The sequence below is a fragment of the Takifugu rubripes genome, chromosome 3, assembly GCF_901000725.2.
Source record: "Takifugu rubripes chromosome 3, fTakRub1.2, whole genome shotgun sequence".
In the NCBI taxonomy this organism is placed as follows: domain Eukaryota; kingdom Metazoa; phylum Chordata; class Actinopteri; order Tetraodontiformes; family Tetraodontidae; genus Takifugu; species Takifugu rubripes.
Window position 1 is genome coordinate 13,272,563 of NC_042287.1, and position 21,046 is coordinate 13,293,608.

Below are 21,046 nucleotides of genomic sequence, written 5' to 3' on the forward strand. Positions count from 1 at the left end.
AAGTAAAGTAAAATAATTGAGCTTTTATGTCTATATTGTGCAAAGATATTGTTTTGAGGTTGAATTCATGTCGCCATAACTTCATGGTGTAGAACTGTATTCAGCCTGTAGGTGGCAGTGTAACCCATTGAACAGACCATTGAACGGAGAACAGACATGAATAGAAACACACCATAATAATTTTATGGCAGAAATCAGACGCTACGCGATCGCTGATGGCTCATCTGTGTGCGTGAGTTTGGCACCAGTGACTCAGCTCACAGGCAAGGTGTGAACAGGTACGCGAACAGGTACATAACTAGGCACAGATATTTACGCTGCGACATGCCCCAGCACGACAGGATTGAATAATTCAGGAATAATCTTCACTATTTACATCGGGCGGGCCAGAATCAATGACGTGTCCGGGTCAATGAGGAAATCTAGACAGCGCTGGTGGGTTTTTTTTTTAACATTTTACTAAAATATTTTGCAGCCTGCAATTTAAGCATAAAAATATCATACATCCAAACATAATGTGTCTGATACAAAAAAATACATCATATAAAGTCATAGACAATAACATAATATAAAATACTTCAAGGACAAACTGAAAACAGCAGCGCGGGGGTCAAAGGAAGAGACTTTAAGATTAGGCACTGTAACGTGAAAACCTACAAGCACAGTGTTGTCATATCATCTGCTGACAGCAAATGGAAAGAAAAAAAAGAACAAGGAAGCAGGTACTGGAAACCAGTGACCGGCTGGTAATTGTGCACAGAAATATCAACGATTTTCAACAGAGGCTCGACTGGTTTCTGATGTGTTTCTAGTTTTAACGCGTGGAATTAAAGAAGTAGTGCTTTGCGATCCTTAAAAAAATAAAATAAAATACATGCAAATGTAGTGGATGCAACAGAGACGGACGGGAACGCAGGAAAAAAAAAAGTCCGGACATCCGACTATTCCTACAGCAACGTAACTTCAACAGTACAAGATCGAGACTAACTAGTCAAACCGTTAAGGACAGATAGTGGTATGCTGGACGACACTGTTAAATACCGATACCGGAAGTCCTCTGTGAACGCATCACGTCCTCGCCGGCGCCGCTGACCCTTACATGGAGTTGCCTGTGATGAAGACGTAGATGCGGGCGTGGAAGGTGGTGAACGTGCCCTGCCGCCACAGCTTCATCTCCACGTTGACGAGGAAGTCCCGCGGCCCTTCGACCTGCCGCTGCAAGTACACGGCGCCGGTGTAGGCGTTGAGCTTCCGCGTGCTGAAGTAGTTGTCCTCGTTGCCCTGGGTGATGCTGATGATTACGTTGTCCCCCGAGTACGCGGGGGAGGGCCCGATGCGGAAGATCTGAGCGGGGATGACGATGTTGGACTGGAAGCTGAGGTAGTAGTAGGTGATTCTGAGGGGGGAGTTCTGACAGTCCAGGTAGTTGGGACAGCTAATCCGCTCACAGCGTCTGCCCGGGGAGAGAGGGACAGGAGGAGGAGAAGAAGAAGGAGTTTCATTAGAGCTCCAGACATATGCGAGACCTTGGGTTTTACGTACGTGTCGGACACTTTGCGGTAGTTCGGTGGACAGTTGAGGGAAAGGCAGCGGTATCCTCCCTGGATGTTGTAGCAGGTCTCAGCCAGAGAGCAGTTATGGGCCCCAGTGGTGCACTCGTCGATGTCTACAACACAGTCAGAGGTCACTTCAACTGACTGGATGAGCGAATCCACTTGTGAATGGCTGCAGAGACGCTCTCAAAACGCTGCGCTCACCCTTGCAAGAGCGTCCATTCGCAGACATGGTGTATCCGTATTCTGGGCAGGCGCACTGATAGCTCCCGGGGACGTTCTCGCACTTGTAGGTGCACAGATGGCCGATGCTCTGCGAGCACTCGTCGATGTCTGGGCGAGAGGGGAGAATTCCGGTCAGGTGACAACGCTAACCGTGCGGGTCCCAAACACAGGCTTGGCACAATGATGTGACATTTCAGTGAGGGGGGGGAAGTGTTCCCAACCGTCGCAGGTGTGCCCATCCTGCCTGAGGAAGTAGCCCTGTCGGCAGTAGCACTGGTAGGAGCCGTAGATGTTTGCACACTCCTGGCTGCACGGGCTGGCCAAGCACTCGTTCACATCTGGAGAGTAGAGGTTAGAGCTCATTACTGTCAGAGCCTGATCAAAGAGTTTCCACCCTTACATGTAAACAAGATGATGTTATTCAACCAATTATGCTTTGTGCTCCCAGGCAAGTCACGTACAGAGTCAAACAATAATAAGCCAACCTTGATATGTTACACACCGGCCAGCTTTGATATTCTCTTGCTCGGTGAATCCGTATTGTTCACGCATGCGCGAGCGTGATGCTACAACAACTACTCGCAGCTCCAGGTTCTCAAAAACATACGGCCGCTTGCACAGACACGTACACACGGTTGAAGACACCCATGCAGGTACACACACACACACCTTCACAGTTCTTGCCATCGCTGGATAAGCGGAAACCGGAGGTGCACGAGCACTCGTAGGAGCCGGGGGTGTTCTCACACGTCTGGGCACACAGGCGACCCGAGTAGCGCCAGCATTCATTTATATCTGCGAGGAGGACATCGGTGTTAGATCAGCAGGCCCGAGAGACGGCGTCGCTGTGAAGACGCTGCAAAATCTGAACCTTCTGGGAAGAGACAGCTTTAACGGACCTCAAGAGGCAAACTGGGTGTGTAAAGTGAGGGGAAAAAAGTAGGACCAGTGTCCTGAGTTCATTTGGGAATTATAATGTCATAGCGTAACGTAAATACACACAGTGATGCATTAGTGTACTTTCAAATCATTATTACAGGAGGATTAATACCGATGGTGCATTCCATCTGTGCGTGTATGAAGGTAACCAAGCATGAGCATTTTTGCTGCCCCGTGCACGCCTGTCAGAGAGCGTGTGATGTGAGAGGAGCAGCTGCCTGCAGATGGTCCAAACACCCAGGCAGAGCGCTTTATGATGAGGAGCACACGTGCAGGGAAGCTGCGGCAGGGACAGCGTGCACGAGATGCCCTGCGCCTGCTGCAGGACTCGCCTCTCCCTTTCACCAGAGGAACAAACAGCAGGGGGGCGGAAGAACCGGCGATGAAGCCGTGTTTATCTACAAACGTGTCCCGTCGGACGCACCCACGCACGTCCTCCTGAAGGAGTCGTACTCGTATCCTGTCTGGCATTCACAGCGGTAGGATCCGGGCAGATTGTGGCACATCTGGCCGTCTCCGCAGCGATGAGCTCCGCTCTGACACTCGTCCACATCTGCAGGAAACAAATGGGTGTAAAAGAAAATCTCCATCCACTGCATCAACCTGTTTCTTTGGATCTTTGATTTAAATGCATCCTTCTTAATCCAACACTCTTGCCTGAACTAGACTTTGGTTGTTGTGGTGCTAAAATATGTGGACGCAACATATTAAAGTATCAAACATGCTATATAGTTGAAATCCTACCGACACATCTGGATCCATCGGGACCGGCGTGGTAGCCACGGCTACAAACGAGCTTCCTCTGACACGTGTAGGATCCCACAGTGTTGATGCAGTTGAATGCTGGACTGCAGGGTTGAGTGGAGGCGCCACACTCATCAGTATCTGGAACAGAGGAGGACAGCGGAGATGTGCACATGAACGGTGACAAAAGATGCAAGAAAAGGCGCAGGGGTGCAAATTCGGTGCATGGGGTAACAGGAGGAATCACCTTTTCAATCAAAATCAAAGCACGTCGCACGGTTTCGTCACAGAAATGTCTTATTGGCCCCTGACGTGTCGGCGATTTTGTCATTTCTCACAGTATTGCTTTTGCACTCCTTTTACTGGGGTGTGGGCTGCCTCAACACGCCTTAGTTCCTGTCCCTGGGGGCTAATTCCACTGCATCACTTTGTACTGAAGGACATAGCATTGCCTTTTATCCACCCCTCTGCAACCCCTAACAGCAATTGCTCTGATCTCCTGTCTGGGTGGCATTTAACCCCTGTGCCACAAGCGGCATGGCGTCCAATAAACGGCCATGATTACCTATCAGCTGTGATTCCCTAACTTAAACTTGAGATCAAAATGGATGAATCTCAAACAGCTGTATCATGAGGTATTCAGAGGTAGTGAATTTTCCATACCTATACAGTTGCCCTGTGCGTCACGATTAAAGCCCAGCTGACAGCGAGGTTTGGAATTGCACCTGAAGGAGCCCACCGTATTCACGCACTCGTCCTGTCCACAGTTATGGCTCTGCTGCGCACATTCGTTGATATCTGAAATGAAATATTTCACCAGACACTGAGGAGTGAGGACACGATTAACAATAAATGAAGCACAAATCCAGCGTGCAGCTGCAGAAATCTGTCGATACCACACTTGACCACACGGTGTCACTGTGGTCAAATGGCTGATTTTATGAAGACGCTCGATTTGCCGCAGTTCCTTCACGATAAAGGTTTTTCTGCCAACAAAGCTTGATTTAGACTAAAATAATTGGATGATGTTAACAATTACATCTAAACTTAAACGTAAAAACACAAGTGAAGCAGCCAGAATAGCCTTATTTTAGCCTGATGAGTTACAATGTGCAGTCGTATCTTATCTAATTTACTTATTAGTTTTCTGCCATCTGAATATGAACATTCACATGGTACTCCACCTACCATCCACTAATGCCTTCACTTTAATCAAAATCCTGCATCTTTGTTGTCATATATGGGTGAAAGATTGATGACCACATTCTCAGAAGGCTGCATAATAGGGTGCATAATAAGTATCAAGGGTGCTTCAGCCCTATAATTGGTCCATAGTGGTCCGGTGTAACCCAGCTCTGGCAGGCAGCCCTGCTCGCCGCTGCACTGGTCTGGTCTCTACACAGCAGATAGTGATTGAGTGTCTCGCTCCTGACAGGAATCTGGCAGGAGCGAGACAGAGACAAAGGTAGACAAAAGGCAGGAAGCAGGATAAATGTGTGAGGGGTTGGCAGTGACATGACCTCCCATAATGCACCAGGTTTAAGGCATCACCAGGTGTCAACCAAGTCTTGTGCTTTATGGGAGAATTCAACCTTTTTAACCTTTAAACAGGGCTGCATTCCACATCATTCACTGCTTATGCCGACTGATCTATAAAGGTGAAAGGCAAAAAGAAGAATCCACCATTTCTTTAGTGGAGTTTGAGTAATTGGTAGAGGAATATCAGGATATTCCCTGAAATACAGATTCTATAGATTATAACATCGAGAGATGAACGACTCCAAAACAACCCCAACCTTTGTGGGGGTAACTTTTCCTCTAGCACCACCATGAGGTGGAGGGTTATGGCTTCAGGTAAATTATGTGCCACATTGACATGACATTTCCTATCCTATCCTATCCTATCCTATCCTATCCTATCCTATCCTATCCTATCCTATCCTATCCTATCCTATCCTATCCTAAATTTGATTATCTCGCTCAAGAAACCAACAACATGATTTATTTGGGCTGATTTATGACCTGTCTAATCTTTGAATTGTTGAGTAATGACAGGACTGATGGGTGTGATCTTTGGCACACACTTATTTGTGCATCTGTTATTAAAGACTGAATTTGGCTCTTGGCAGCAAAGTATCGATGAATAAGCCTGCACAATCTTGAGTCACAGTCTTCGTGGAAGAGGACCGAAATTGGCTTCTCGCTGTGAGGTGAAGGCGAAGGGGAAAATGCAAACTATACGATCTCACTTTGCACAGAATTTCGTTTTCTTGCCCCTGGAAACCCCGCTGCAGTTGCAAATCTAAAATCTGTGAACCCAGGCTGTGCACAAGCCCAATTTAGCAAGGCAATAACAACGCATACGGGGAGGTTTTCTGCACCTCAAAAATGGGCAAGCAAGGAAGAACAACTGCATGTGAGCAGCTCTCTGGTGGGAAATTCCTGATTATTGCCTCTTGACTGTGCTCAACCATGGCATTAGACACTCACAGAAGTGAGGAATATATTAAGAATGTAATCAGGTTTGTAATACTTGCTCTCCATGGTGGCAGACATGATTGTGTAACTGAACAATGTGCTTTCCTTCCTTTGTGAGCACGCATGTTTACAATGTTGGTACTTACAGTGCACTCACTGTGGGTGGGAGAGACTCGGATGCTGATAAAGAGCGCCGTACCTTCGCAAATATCGTTGTTTAGCTGGTATCCCGGGGGGCAGCTGATTGGTCTCTGGCACACGTAGTTCCCCACCGTATTCACGCAGCGCTGGTTCGGCTGGCAGGCGCGTGCGGACGAACACTCGTTTACGTCTGTTGTTCAAGGAGAAAAAGCGATCAACGTGTCGGCAAAGGGGGGTCAAAAGGGGAGCCGATAACCTGAAAGTGCACCGCAGGAGAATCTGGGTGGATAACTTCAAAAGGAGCAGCATTATCAGCTGAGATCAGCAGTCAAAAGGAGATGAAAGAGACTGGCTGGACAGCCCTCAGGGGGGACTCACAGGTGAGACCACCGAGTTGAACAATAAGGAATTTGTCACCATACTGAGCCACTGTGTGTGCTAGCATCATTAAATGTAAAGGTGTCCCAAGGGAGACGGGCCTGAGAGAAGACACAGCCAGATCCCTCAGGTAACGACTCTTAATCATCTAATATGTCACTTTTATGATAAGAGTCCTTTGACTGAAGACACTTGGCCTTAAATCGTGGCAGGATGTCTGAAATCTGCTCCAGTAGGAATGTGCTTTTTTAAAATGGAGTTTGCTGTTTAATGGCGCATGACTGTCCTCCCATATCCTGGCCCGGCTCTACAAAGCCTTTACCTGCCTTCTGCCTGGTCAGTGGCCCAAAAAAACCTAAGAAACAAACAAAAAAAAACTGTTTTCTCCTATTTCTCCTATTGCTCACCGGCGCAGGAGAGTCCGTCAGTCATCAGAGAGAATCCAGGAAAACAAGAGCAGTGTGGCCTTCCGCCCACTGAGGTGCACTGTTGCTGACAGGGACCATTTCCTGGGTAAAAGAGCAAAAAACACAGGTCAGATGAAATGCACAGCACCACAGATGACAGCTCCCTGGCCTGGGACGGAAAAGGAGAACACTATTGACTGTATTTCTCTTTCCAGGCTGAACCCTGACCTGGTCATATTGTGTTTCCTTTTGGGACCTCCACCCTGGTGCAATGGAAACCAAACAAGAGCAACACAAACGCTGTGACGGGCCGATTGTGATGGGGAGAAGGTGCGAGAATGAGCGGCTGCTGCTGAAAACAAACTAGCTTTTGATAGCATCTCGCTGATTGTGTTGGACAATTAAGTTTCATGGAAAGATTGAGTTTGTTAAAACAAGCCTGGCCCACTTCCCTCTGAACACACTTGGCTGCGTGTTCCAGTTCCTGTTGAAGGCGTAAGGATGGACGAAGGCATTTACTGCGGGCGATTTTCGCTCCTTACCTTCGCAGGGGTCGGCTGGGGCAGGCGGCTCGGTGGGGGGTGGAAGCGGTGACGTGGGCTCCACAGCAGCGCCTTCGGTCTCCTTCAGCCTGTTGTCCTCCTCTGCTGCCTCTGCAGGAACAGGAATGATCTCATCACAGGTGCAGCCACAAAGAATTCCACCTCACCGGCCGCTGCGGCCTCAGTTAGAGGCGGGAACCGCGTGCAACTTTTGCATCCTCGTCCAACAGCGCGACGCTAGCGGCTGCGGATGAAAGCCGGGGAAAACTCACTGCCTGAAGACAAACATTTGGTTTTATTGGCGAGCCATGTCCCTCACTGTAATTTACAAGTTCTGGCATTAAAATCCCGTCGGGGCAGGCTCACGGTGAGGAAGTCTGACACACACGTCATGCAGAATTGCCTGAAAATGCTTTCATTCTCAACATCTGAGGAGCCCAACGCTTGATGAATTTGTCAAATAAAGGAAAGAAGCAAAGAGCAGTGTAGTCCAGGAAAGGGATGTGAGTTTATGATTAAAATAACTATTATTAGACATTATCGGCGCTCGCAGACAGGAAGGAACTCAGTCAGACCAGGAAAATAATACACTGCGAATGTGTAGACAAATCACAACAAATGGGGTCTTCCTGACAGGAACGCACGCTCTAAATCACGTTCCCAACAGCAAATGGCACAGAGCGCCACCCCGGTGACAGAAGGTGAGTACCGGTCGTCCCCGTTACCTGGCACACAAGTGAAAGCATCCTCCTGCAGCACGTAACCAGGGAAGCACTCGCACCGGAAGGAGCTGGGCGTGTTGACGCATCTGTGGTGGCAGCTGTTGCCCGCATAAAGCTGGCACTTGTCCATGTCGTCCACCTCAATCGGGCCATCCACTGCGTTGCCCCCGTCCTGCTCCTCGCCAATGGAGAAGGCCTCTCTGGGGAAGGGACTGTCAGATACTGCAGCGCACAGAGAGAACCCCTTTAAATGGTGGTCCCAGATGGAGGATTTCAGGTTCGAGTGGTTGAGCGGTCTACCTTTTTGAAGCGGCGGACTGGAGGTGAAGGTGGGCCTCTCTCTGACGGCGGAGTAGCTCTCCTCGTGACCGCTCTCCTCTTCCTCGCAGCAGCTCAGAAAGACGTGTCTGCAGTGGAATCCCAAGTAGCTGTGGGGCTCGCAGCGACGGCCCTCGGCGCGCAGCTGCAGCCCCAGGAAGCAGCAGTCGCAGCACTCCTGAAGGTCAGACAGCAAGTCTTAACACAGTTCTTCTATCTCTGGACCTTCTCCTGCCACCATCAGACGCTCCCTTCATCTGTGACAGTCTGAGTGCTATAGAGGAAGTTAGCTTTGTCGCGCAGCTGATACGATGTTAGCAGATGTGCGCAAAAGGCTCCTGGACTTCACGTTTGAATGATCTTTTGATCCTCTCACTCGGTTGCCCCGCTGCTCTCAGTGAGATCACCAACTGGGGTGTCTGGGAGGATACCAAAACAAAACTAAAATCACAACTACTGTGATGTAACCAGCTATGGGAGGGATGCCATTACTGAGGATCTGAGAAGAAGAGGCTGAAAAACAAATATTTATCAGCTTTACTGCTTTAATGACCCCCATGCTGTTTAAATGCCTCTTGGGGGAAGGGGTCACATGCTGTTGCTATATTTGGGAAGTGTGAGCAAATATGACATGCCACTGTAATAAATTAACCAAATCACTTCAGCACATGCCGACTGTCAACACAGGAAAGGATGCTGGAATCAACTGTCAGCCTGAAGGTATCAATCCATTTCAACAAAACACAGCCGGGTCGAAAAACAGACCTTGTATGAATCCGTTCCACATTTGTCGCTGACATTCTTCGGACACGCTTCGCCTCCTCTGGCTGCATTGATCCCAGCCAGGCACTGCTGTTCTCCCAGAGAGCCAACGCAGCACTGTCGCTGGGCGGTCCTGGCGGGGAAATACACAATCAGGTGGACTGAATACCCAATCCCGGTGGAATCAAATCCCATATATATGAGTATTTTAAATAATCCCTAAGGTGCAGAAGTGGGCATTTCCAAAGAGCCTTACCAGCAGATGGAGTGCCTGTCCATAGCGGGTGGCTCCATGTCGTTGCAGTGACCATTACTGGAGGCCCATTTTTCCCCCGTCTCGCAGCAAGTCTGCACCAGCTCCTTGGCGGACACTACATTGAAACACAAACACCAATTTCCAGATTTATCCCGTTCAGTGCAGCCGGCATTTCAGGGGAATTACGAGATGATTCAGCTGGAGGAAGAGAATTCACCATCACTGAATCCCATCAGTGACTGGCTCTAAAATCCTACAGGCTGTTTACGTTGGAAGCGAACGTCTCATCCCCAAAGTTGATTTAGGTGACTGGAGGAGAATGGGAATAGCAAGGAACAAGCTGTGTTTTTCTACTCAGCCTCTCGCTCTCACTGGCTGGCAGCTCTGAAAGCCAAGACTCTATAAAACAGCCTTCGGAGTTGAGCTTTTTGTTGCATCCTGAATAATTGGAGCTGGAGCAGAAAGACAGAGTCGCACATTAGCACTTCATTTTAGTTCGGGTCAGGGAAGAGACAGGAAAACCTCATGCTCCTTCAATAACAGGCCGCTGCATTCCGCCTTTGATTTGTGGCTCCTGACTACTGTAAAACACACAACTCATGACATTCATGCTTTTCCAGTCCATCAAACCTCAGTCCTGTTATCAGTCGAGCCGACCTACGGACACAACAAAAGTGCCTTTAAGGGTTCCAGACGGTCCGGCGGGCCGACAAGACTTCATTGTCTATTACAGGCTCACCGTTTTAGCCCCACGGGCAACAACCGTTATATAAGCTGTGTGTGAGCAAAGTTGGGGGGGAAAGTCCATCTTCAGTAAACACATTTTAGCTTTCAATGGACAAACTTTTGATTTCAGATTCAATAACTACCGTAAATCAGGGGTCAAAGGTGAAGCCGTTGCTGGGAGGCTTTAGCTCGGCTTGCGTTTTGTGGTCGACTGACTCCGATGCTTGCGCAATCCCAAAAGAATCAATTATAGAAATCACAAATAGATAAAGCTGAACTCTGAATTTGTTCTTGGCTCGCCAGAACATCAACATTATTCAGTACTTTTCCCACTGAAATTGGTAAATGACATCAGCTTTAGGTTAAATGAGTCTCTGATGACTCCAGCATTCAAAAATTCACATCCACCTCTCGATACACCTCTCCTGTAATTTTAGGACGGAATGACTCTTTTACTTCGAACCAAACCCATTTCTTTTGATTTTTTCCTGCCCGTGAATGTCGCATGTGTCAGAATATTTAATGTTCGATTAAAACACACTGCTGCCAGATGAAATCAGCGCTAAACAACTAATACCTACTCGTCTACGTGAGTCTTGTCCCGGTCCACAGACCTTCTAATTAACTCCGCATCGCAACCTGTTCCATCCGGCTATGCAATAATTAGCTCAGCTGATTTATCACGCTTGCACAAATATACACTTGAAAGGTGGCTGAGGTGCAGCATCGCTTTTTCCCCCCGGTCCTGTCATTATGTTTGGCTTTTACACCAGCGCTCCGACCAGATGCTTTCCTCTTTTCCAGATCCAGAACCGATGACATCACACCCCCTGAAAATATGGAGCTAGAATAACAACCAGGAAAGAGGCAGCTCTGGACATGTCTGCAGGTTTGCGTGTAGCCGTGTGCTGCTACTAATCAAGGCTCGGGTGTCATTACGGAGCCTTTGTGGACTCCGAGTGATTTACATCGCAGGTGGACGACGGAGAAGAGCGCCGACATCGTGTGTTGGCGAAGTCACGCGGCTCAAACATGTCGGAGGCTGAGTTTGGTCTGGAAAGACAGTGTCCCCATGACTTCACTCAGGTTTCAATTACTGTCCATTTATGTCCTAATCTCACTGAGGCGGAAAGCCAGTAACAACCTGATCCGTCTTTCTGTCGCCTCGATCGGTGCTCAGGCCCCAGATGATCCAGGTCCAGAGGCCTAAACGTCCTAACCGAAACAACGGACCTCAATAAACCGACGGGGCAGTTAGTTAGCTTGCACGTCGCGTCTCCTGAAGCCACATGACAAAGCGAGCGCATGCCGGATTCATCTTTGTGCAACCTCAGCATGAGATTCCTCTGACATATTAAATTAATTAAGTGCACTTCGCCGCAAAACTCTGACCGAATATCCACAGTTGTGTAATTGAAGCGGTGATTCGCTGGCTTATTATTTGTTATTCATTCCAAGCTGGGATCACAAGCCAAAACATAGGGAATTAAATGCTGATGTTGGACCTGATGGAAGAAAATAAAAGAGAGCGAAAATATTTCACAATTAACCGTTTCTCAGCTTCCATCCCACTGCACCTTTTTTTTTGCTGTCGTCGGGATAAATGTTGGGATTGACAGAGAAAAAGAAACGAGGAAGGTGATGTCTGCAGTGTCCACAGATGCAGTTCGACTGTATATAAACCAGCTCTGCTTATACTGTGAGTCTATTGTTCGACGGATCCGGAGCGTGTGTTTTTTCCGTCCTTGGACATGTGGTCCATGGAAAAGGACCTGGAAGGCACACTAAACTGAACAGGCCAAGCAATCCCGTTCTAACTGGTCTCCCCTGTAGTGGTACAGTGAAGTCCGTCATGCAGCTCTGGAATGCTCCCTCTGTTTCATCCCAGGGAAAATTATACATCTGTTTAGCCCATCCCCGCGTGCTGCGTGTACCGACAGTCCTGTTGATCCAAACAAGAGCCCCTATTGTGATTTTTGCCCGGGCAGATCCGGACCCCTTCCATTTCACCGTCCGTTCTTCCAGAAGCGTCTCTCTGGGGGACGCACTGAGGTGTTCTCCAAACGAGGCGATTACCGTGGAGACCGGGAAGCCAGCGGCCTCGCGGGACACGGGTAATCGCACCGGCTCACGTGGGAAGCGGGGAGCAGCCGTCGGCAATCAGGCCGCAACAGGGGCTTCATTCATCACATGGGTATTATGCCGCCTGCAGGTACAACCCCCAGGAAATTCTATACCAGGGCCAACCCAGCATCAGAAGGTCTAAACAATCCCAGTCCCTCCACCCCCCCCCCCCCCCCCCCCCCCCCTTTCTGGGTGTACAGTGTGTCTAGTTGGAAAGAGACCGAGCAATTGAACAGGGATTAGTGCCTAAAAATAAATAAATAAAACATTCATCGTGGGCCATAACACACATTATGTTCATGAAAATCCGTCCCCTCTTCCTTCCCAAACAACTTTCCCGTGTTCTGATGGCAGCGTCGACAAGAGGCGTCATTCCAGACCCTTGTCAGCTGTGCGTTCCTGCTGTTTTTACCTGTCATCACTCTCATTAGCGCAACGACCTTCGACGGCACCAAACAGCGCCGCTGCATCCTGACTGGCTGGAATTTTTGAACTTTTTCTGCCATTCGGGAAAAAAAAAAGTTCTGGCTTCCGCTTCCAACTCAGACGGACTCCCATGAGACTCTAATTCACTGGCTTTAATGGCTGGGTTTGGTCCTGTTTATCTGTAAACGGTGAAACTTGAAAACATAAGGAGCAAACCTTCCCCCAACCTGAGCCACAAATGTCAAAATATAATAAAAAAAACAGTGCTTTTACATTCGTTCTTGCACTTCCGGAGTGCAGCCAGGTGGGGCACCTGAACAGGTCGTTTCTTATGGATTCAACATATACTATACATACCAATGGAAGTAGGGTGTTGAAAGGAAAGAAGAGTCCCGACAGGTTTGAACAGACATCATTGTGCTGTAAAGTGGACTAACCACACACCTCCAGACTGTGGGCGGCCGGGTAAAGCGCCACCAATAACAAAAAAGCCTCAAATAATTTAATCAACAACTGAATTAGAGAGGAAATATTTGCCATTGAGTTTAGTCCATTAATAAGATGGGGGAACACTACCTTGTGTCATGCAGTTGTAAAACACTGGGAACTTATGGTCCAAGGTAACGATCCCTGGCAGGGTTAAGTGCCTAAAATAACATTATTTATTCAATAAAGCACCTTAATTGTTATAGTGTGTAATAGGGATTAGAACTGAGGGGCAATTTATTTTACCTCACGTCATGTTTTGGACTGGAATATGATGTTTTCCAGTCTAGTGTAACCGATCCTCTGGACATCCTTGTAATCACTTCATCATCTTCATTCTTTCCCAGGACTCACAGTTCGGGGGTAAAACCGGAGAACCCTCAGGTAAAAGGAGAGGGGTGTCCCTTTGGGATCTCTCGGATGCTTTAGACTCAGGCTGGAAACATAAGGAGCGGCCTTGGTTTTAATCGCTATTTACTCAACTTTGAAGCCACGTGCAGCAGGGCTTCAACCCCAGAAAACAGACCTTTTGTGTTCTGAGCTTTGACTAAGGTAGATAAACGCTATCTAGGGAAAACAGCTTTTCCACGGACAATTGTTTTTCCTGGACCCCTGCCAGTCTGAACAGAGTAATTATGAATTCCTCCTGCTCAGGCAGGATGTGAGAACAAGGAAAAAGGAGTATGTCTTTTCAAAATGTAGTACCCCCACCTTGTCATTCAGACGTTATATATCACAACCCTGTGTTTGATTTGCAGGAAGTGTTCAGGAGTAGGTCAGACAGACCTGGAGCTCTGTGTCTTGACATACCTTCCGTGACCCCGTCTCCACCTGGGACCTGGTAGTTGTGGCTCTGGGGTGTGTTTTGGGGCTGGCTGTCCTGTCTCTCCTCCTTTATCCTGACAGGAGCGTGGCTGGTGGGGCTGAACTGTAGCTTGGGATGCTCCCTGAGCTCCACTGAGACCGTTTCTTTTTCGTCAACCACAGATTGGAAGCTGGCGTGACTCCTGGAGTGAGTTGCTTGGGAAGGTTTTTGATGTTTTGGTGGAGTTGTGTGAAGTAGGTCTTTTAGGGGATCCTGTAAGACGTTTGTGTCCTCGTGTTTTAGGGGCCTTTCGCCGACCTCTTTTTTTTGCCCGAGGTTCTCAGTGGTCACCTCCTGTGTGGTCGTCAGCACTGTTGTGGGTTCACTCTGAACCTCTGTGGTGGTTGGACCCATGTCCTGCGTGACCACAGCCTCTCTGGTTTCTTCTGGCTCTCTTAGCTCATGTCTCTGCTCATCGTGGGAGCTGAAGGAAGTGGAGCTTGACTCTGGGTAAGCTGCTGGTACTGTAGTAGATTCCAGCGACTGGGCCAGTTTTTGGACAGCGGAGGACGTCAGGCCCGCCAATATGTTGTCGTAATTTGTTGTGCCAAGCCCGGGTGGGTCCTGCTTAAAGAGTGGGAGAGTGTTTCCCAGTGCCAGCTTGGAGTACGGCTCCATTGGGTGTGTTTGACTGGTGACAGGGCGGCTGTTAATTTCTCTGAAACGTCTGTTGTCCTCAGTGGTGGCGGCACGTACGGGCTTATTACCACTGTGAAGGTCACACTCAGGGACAAGGGAGCACATCAGCTTTCCACCTTCATTAGGACAGTGGCAAACCTGACACTCGTCCATCTGAAAGGAGTGTCCCGCCTCGTATTTTTTGTTCCCATGGGCACAGCCAATCCGTTCACACTGCATGCATCCATCCGCTGGCTGTAAAATATCAATGCAGTTGGTGGGTAGTTCAGGGCACGGAATGAAATGACAGATTATCTTCCCTCCCCCCTGAGGACAGGAGCACTCAGTGCTTCCGAAATCCACAAAGTAGGACTCCCCCTCCGGGACTTTCCCTTTCTGGAAGCCGGCCAGGACGCAGTCGTAGTACTGGTAGCCCTCGCAGGTGCAGCCCCTCTGTGTGCAGGTGGGGCAGCAGGCGCCCACCTCTAAAGTGGTCTCGAGGCAGTTGTCCATCAGAGGACAGTCCACACCGGTGCAGTCTCTCTGGCTTAGACAGCTGTCCATGAATAGGAGTGTCCAGCACAAAACTAATGCTGCCCTCTGAAAGTTCATTTTTAACTTCTAAGCAAGTATGTGGAATTTTAAGACACTTCCAGTAAGTTGGTGGGTAGAAATCTCTCTTCAGGAGCAGTTTTTCTTTTCCAGGTGAGAGAAATTTGCCTCTTTTAGCCTGTAAAAAGAAACACCGGTTAATGACATCGTCTAGGTTGAGGCTTGATCACAATGAGTGGCCTGTTATTTTTGGTTTGTTTTTAAAAAACCTGTCGGCTCTAATTTGATCACCGGCCGGGGGTGCATTTTTCCATGATTTCTCTCTGACACCACAGGAGATGAAAACCAAAGTCCGACTGAGGGGATAAACAGAGCCGGTCCTGCAAACTGTGTCCGTTCCCCCGAAAAATGTGGAATTTGTACTAATACTTCACGGTTATTTGAGCCTAATATTAAATTGCAGGACGAACACCAGTGCCAAGACGTAGAAGTTTTTGTAAAAGCAAAGGTGAAATAAAGTGTAATGTAAAGCAGGAATCAGAAGCACAGCAAATTAGAATAGGAGAGGCGATATCGAGTGAATGACTGATGCTTTCAAATCCGAACACAATCGTAGACAAAAAACAGGTGTTTTCTATTTGACTTTTCCTGTTTTCCCTTACTTTTCTGCATCCGTGCCAATCGCACAAGATGTAGGTGGCATCTTTCCAAAAAAATCTAGTTCAGAACCAGAGATGAACTCAAAATGGTTCTGCACGACAAAGTTCTAGACATTTCCTGCTCGTATGTCTGACAAATTGAAATACTGCTCTTCAGCCCTTTACTTTGTTATCACATTATTAATTTTTTTTGCCAAACTGACTGTCCTTGGAATAGACTCCCACCACATAAGCGGAGGCCAAAGTACGGCTATAATTTGATGTTTGCAAATGACTTGCTCCATAAAGGAGGACTATAGCATTCTGGGAAGACCATGTTTAAAAATTGAAGGAAAGTGGATTGTTTTGAGTGCATTTGTCTGTTTCTGCGCTGGGAATTCCATATTTCCGACCAACGTGCTTCAGCAAAACAGCATTCTGAGATTAATGGAGATTTAATTTAGAGCTCATCTATATGGGCCATCAAAAATAAACATCTGCGGTCCTGCTTTTCTTCATCAAACAGACAAAAGCAGCAGAACATTAAGTGCACTGCAGCTCTATTTAGAGAATCAATGATCTCTTTGTGCACTGCCAGTTCAGAATCATTTTACCAGACCTTGCAGTCCTGAAAAGGCACACTGCCCGACGCTGAGATGTGTTGAGCGCAGCCCCAAACCCCCCCTCACCCCCAAAACCTCTGTTGAACGTTTACATTCCCTTTGGTGAAAAGGAAAGTTTCAACACGGCACAAAGGCCACCTGGTGATAAGAGAATCTCATGCTGTGAGTGTGGAGCTCATCGAGCTCTGCAGACTTTGACAGATTTTTTTGGAGTGAATGTTTGTCCGGCTCTCAGCCCAGAGTCCCGCAACACACCTCGGAACAGCGGCTGCGTGACTTTGCGTCAGAGCTGCCAAAAAACTGACCATTAAACTCCGTGTGCGCGCATGCACGTGCAACCCCGCATCTTTTTTAGGCGTATAATCGCGTCAATCCCATGTCTAAATGTCAAGAAGTTAATTAAACAAGGCGCAGAACAAGGAAAAGTGGAACTTTGCTGATGACGTCAGAATAACAAAAAGATGACAAAAATGCATGTGCAGCGCAAAATTCTTAATATTATTTATGTTTCACTCACTCAGCTGCTCTGGGCCCGCACCGAAGCGCTCCATGTAATGGTGGATTCAGTTCTGCCTTTGCTTGTTTTGAATCAGTAAAAACCATCTCACCTACCTTGCGTCTCTGGGCTCTCAGCGCTGCTCTCTCCGGTGGAAAAACTTGTGCGTAAAGTTTCGCCCTGACTCCGACTCGGGAGGTTGGAAGCGCCCTCGATCTTGTTTTTTTTTTTTTTTTTATGGGGGAGGGCGGGACAAATCTCCATAGAATTATTTCCAACTCTCTCAAAAACGTCCCTCTCTGCGCCACACTTATCCAAACCAGGAGAAGCGATGAAACGTGGAAATTTAAGGTGTTGTGGGAAAATGATTTTTGCTGGCTGTAGTTGGCGTGTGTAGCAGCGCTTTACTAATTCCTATGTTGGCTCCTGCTGCAAAGTTTGCCTTGCAGCAGGAGTGGAGACCTTCACCACTTCATTTGATCCCGTGCTGATCGCATCAGGGGTGACACTTAAACCAGACAAAAGCTGTCTCTGGATGAATGGATCGATCGGGCAGACGTGAGGGGCAACACGGGCCAGTGGCCACTTTGATTCTCGGGTCTCCCTTGACTGATCAACGACAGAGATGAGTCAATGGTCTCATTTTGTGGGGTCACCAATGCAGCTGCCCCGCTCCTGCCTGTCTCGATCAAATCCAGCCTCTCTGTCATCACTTTCACAGATTCCTTCTCACTTTTTTTAAACCTCCCTGCAAACTCCTGAATGATAAACTTTCCTCAAATCAGGTGCCAGCATTTCCTAACTGGGTTTGCATAACTTCATCCACGGTGACGCATTGATTTTAGCTGCTTTCCTTGATTGAATGTGTTCTCAGCGTGCTCCAAGTAACTCAACACCTCAGCAGGAGACGCATCCGAGCATGAGTTCAGCTGTAAATCCAGGCCGTCTCCTTATCATTAATAAACTTACTCACTTGAATATTCCCAGCGCAGGGAGGCTGTTGTCACCACTCTTGTGCAGCCCTGCCCTAAAACACCCCCACCCACACAAAAAAAAACCCACTATCAAATTGTGGAGCCTTTCTTCTGCTTACAGATGTTGGGCGCATGAAGAGATTACATAACGCGCATTACCCATGACCACCTGTGTTCAGTGCATGTCAGAACTAAATCATCCCTCGTGCCATTTCAACACCAGCTGCTTTCTGTTCTGAGTTTCCAATTTTGACAACCTCTTCATGAAAAAAATACCATAAATCATAACTGTGCTTTCTTGTAGAGTATGTAGAAGATTTGAGGCTTTTTTAGCTTCACCAGGTCACAGATAGGGACTGTTTCTTCTGGTGCTGGAAATGGCCCAGGAATAGCCCCTCAGCCTGCAAGATAATGTCATCTGACACACACTGGTCTGGGGGAGGTAATTGCACCCCACACTGTTGTAATTTCTCATTCATGCATGTTTGAATGGCAACTTGTGCCACGATTAATCGCCCAGGCCCGCCGACCGCAACCCTGCCTCATGCACTTTTTTTTAACCCCTAATTTGAGTTAAGGTTAGTTGTTTTTTCGTGCTCCTAACAGAGTGAAGTAATTCGTCTCGCGGCCCTTTGAATGGTGACGCAGCAGCGGTGTTAGTCAGAGTGCAGCGGTGGTGACATCATTGTCTCTTTGGCCCCCTGCTGTAGCAGGATTTTATGTTATCTGTCCATTGTGATGCATTGTCCCCATCTTCTGCTTTTGTTTAAACAGGTGGATGGAGCCTCAGTACTGCAACACTGTAAGGACTGAAAGTGGGAAAACGGGGTGGTCTCAGTTGATTTATTGTACACCTCATTCCTCTCTCTCAGTTCATTTAATGACTCATTTCACAACAGCTTCTACATTCTACCATCATAATATCGTGTCAGAATTATGAAAAAAAAATCTCACCAACAAAGTCCAGGCTGATGAGTTAATGAACTTTTAAAGAGTCTTGTCAGTTTCTTGACAGTTTCTCACCCTTTTGTGTAAACACACACTGCTGCATGTCTTGGAGTGAAGAGAGGAAGTCTTTAAAGTGAAACAACGCAGACTGGGAACCGTGCCGCTTTTGGGAGCTCTGCTGGGGAATTAAGGCTCAGATGTAATGTGGTGAAAGTGACTGCCCACCTGCATCTTGTAAAGACTTTCCAGGGTGTAGTTAAATGCCTGCTTTGGGGTTGCAACCCCGCACCACAACAGCTTTTGGCCCTGCTTTATAACCAAAAAATGTTTGTTTCCCTTTCAAGTCAGCATTTTACATACATCAGCAATACGTTCACAGTCTGTAAGAGGTTAAGGAGTTGTATTTGATGTCAGTTTGAATAATAATCTGTATATGTTACATGCGCGGCAGATGGAAGCGTTTTGAAAAGATTATACCTCTATTGTCCGTGATCACGACTGTGGGAGCTGCATAAGCAAAGCCAGTCGTCTGTATCCAGCCAACCTGCACCCCGACCAAATGGCAGGGGAATTCAACACATGTACTGAAGATTAAGGGATTTAATACTCATACAGCACGGCCTCTTGGCCTCCTACTTGATTCAAACCAATCTGAAAATGAACATTTCATCTCAAAGGAATGTGTGATATTTAAGAAAATAGTTGTGTTTTCATTATAATTGGTAATTCAACAAAATACTGGGAAAAGAGAAAGTCAAGACCTCTCTGGACACCATGGCCTTATCAGATGCTGGAGCCAGCCTCACCATTTTTTTTTTTACATGACTTGAAAAGATACCTCCCTGAGGCACAGGCTGGTTTCACAGGCACAGTACCACATTTTATTATGCCTACCTACAGCAGTTTCAACCATGCCTCACACTTAGAGGACCCCTGAGCAGACAGAAGAGGCTGCTAAAACATCACATCAGCCGCTGAACGCTACACAACAACATTACCACCTAGACTGCATATTAAGCAAGCGCCACGGACCTCTACATGCAGTTGTTCCGACCAAGCTGAGCACAGTGGCCAAGAAAAGTTCCCACCAGGAAGGATGTGACTGCTGATGCATGCCAGATGAGCAGGATGCACAAGATGGAATTGCAATGCAGCTGCAGCCGTTTGTGTCACTGTGGAAAATATTGTATCTTATGCAGAAGATGTGGGTGTTGTTGCAGATCTTTTATGGGGAGTGGGGATTTTTGTTATTGTTTGGTGTATATTTCATCAAACCTGATGTGTCCGTTATGCATAAGGCAATAGAATCTGAGAGGTTACCCTTTAAGAAATAATAGATTAAATTATGCACGGCGTTTTTTTAAAAGGTTATGCCATTTAACTCGACAGAACTTGGATGGACAGTCAAACGAATGTAGCAAAAGTTGAGAAGTCATTTCACTTGATATACTGAGCGTTTGCTGAGTGAGCCCCGACTCTGCCAGGTTTGAATGGATTCAATCTCGTGACAGCCTCACCAAGGCCGTGAAAACAAAGCTAGAAATATTTTCCCTTTCAGAGTTCCAGCTGGTGCCGCGCTGCATCAGCACTATGTTGTCTAGACAGGAGCTTCTGTATGATACGCCATAAACAAAGAAATCGACGTTCAGACCTTACATCACTGAAGCCCAACATCAATTATACATTCGGCGTCCATGGTTACGGTCCAGAGGTGGAGCTAAATGCAGCGCTGAGGCCCACACAAAGTGTCAAAATAAACAAAAGTCATACCGTTCTTCTCCAGCTTCTCTCTCAAATGAAGTTATTGTGCAGAAGAAGACTGAAACAGAGTTTTATTTGACTAACATGAACAAGCCACTTCTTCATGTTACCTTGCAGCTGTCTGGTTGCCATTAAGCTGACTGGATCAGAGCACCAGACATTGATGGGCTTTCATGGCTAATGCACTCTGACTAAAAAAAAGATGTCACCTTTGGCACGAAGCAGCATTAAGCGAAACAGTTCAAAAATAACAGTCGCTAATCAGGCTGCGCATTTTTCTGTGCTCACAAACTTTGTGGCACAAAGACGGCGAATGCCTGTAATAACTTCAAAGAGGATAAGAT

At 47.4% G+C, this 21,046-nt stretch overlaps 1 protein-coding gene across 3 annotated transcripts; it reads right to left on the minus strand.

The window, feature by feature from the left end:
* Positions 1 to 440: 440 nt before the first annotated feature.
* Positions 441 to 17,476, minus strand: fbln2 (fibulin 2). Of its 3 annotated transcripts, none has more exons than XM_003963408.3 (17): positions 17,136 to 17,476; positions 14,038 to 15,440; positions 9,466 to 9,580; positions 9,213 to 9,342; positions 8,430 to 8,625; positions 8,133 to 8,351; positions 7,408 to 7,518; positions 6,866 to 6,967; positions 6,139 to 6,270; positions 4,125 to 4,259; positions 3,462 to 3,602; positions 3,142 to 3,270; positions 2,448 to 2,573; positions 2,000 to 2,116; positions 1,758 to 1,886; positions 1,543 to 1,666; positions 441 to 1,453 (listed from the first exon to the last, which is right to left on the minus strand). In XM_003963408.3, exons 2-17 carry the CDS (start codon positions 15,320 to 15,322, stop codon positions 1,096 to 1,098), a joined length of 3,549 nt encoding a protein of 1,182 aa, XP_003963457.3. In that variant the 5' UTR covers positions 15,323 to 15,440; positions 17,136 to 17,476; the 3' UTR covers positions 441 to 1,095. The 3 variants fall into 3 exon arrangements, with proteins under 3 accessions (XP_003963457.3, XP_029689909.1, XP_011600873.2); XM_029834049.1 differs by having other exon boundaries at positions 17,132 to 17,213; XM_011602571.2 differs by having other exon boundaries at positions 17,041 to 17,184.
* Between the last annotated feature and the right edge of the window lie 3,570 nt (positions 17,477 to 21,046).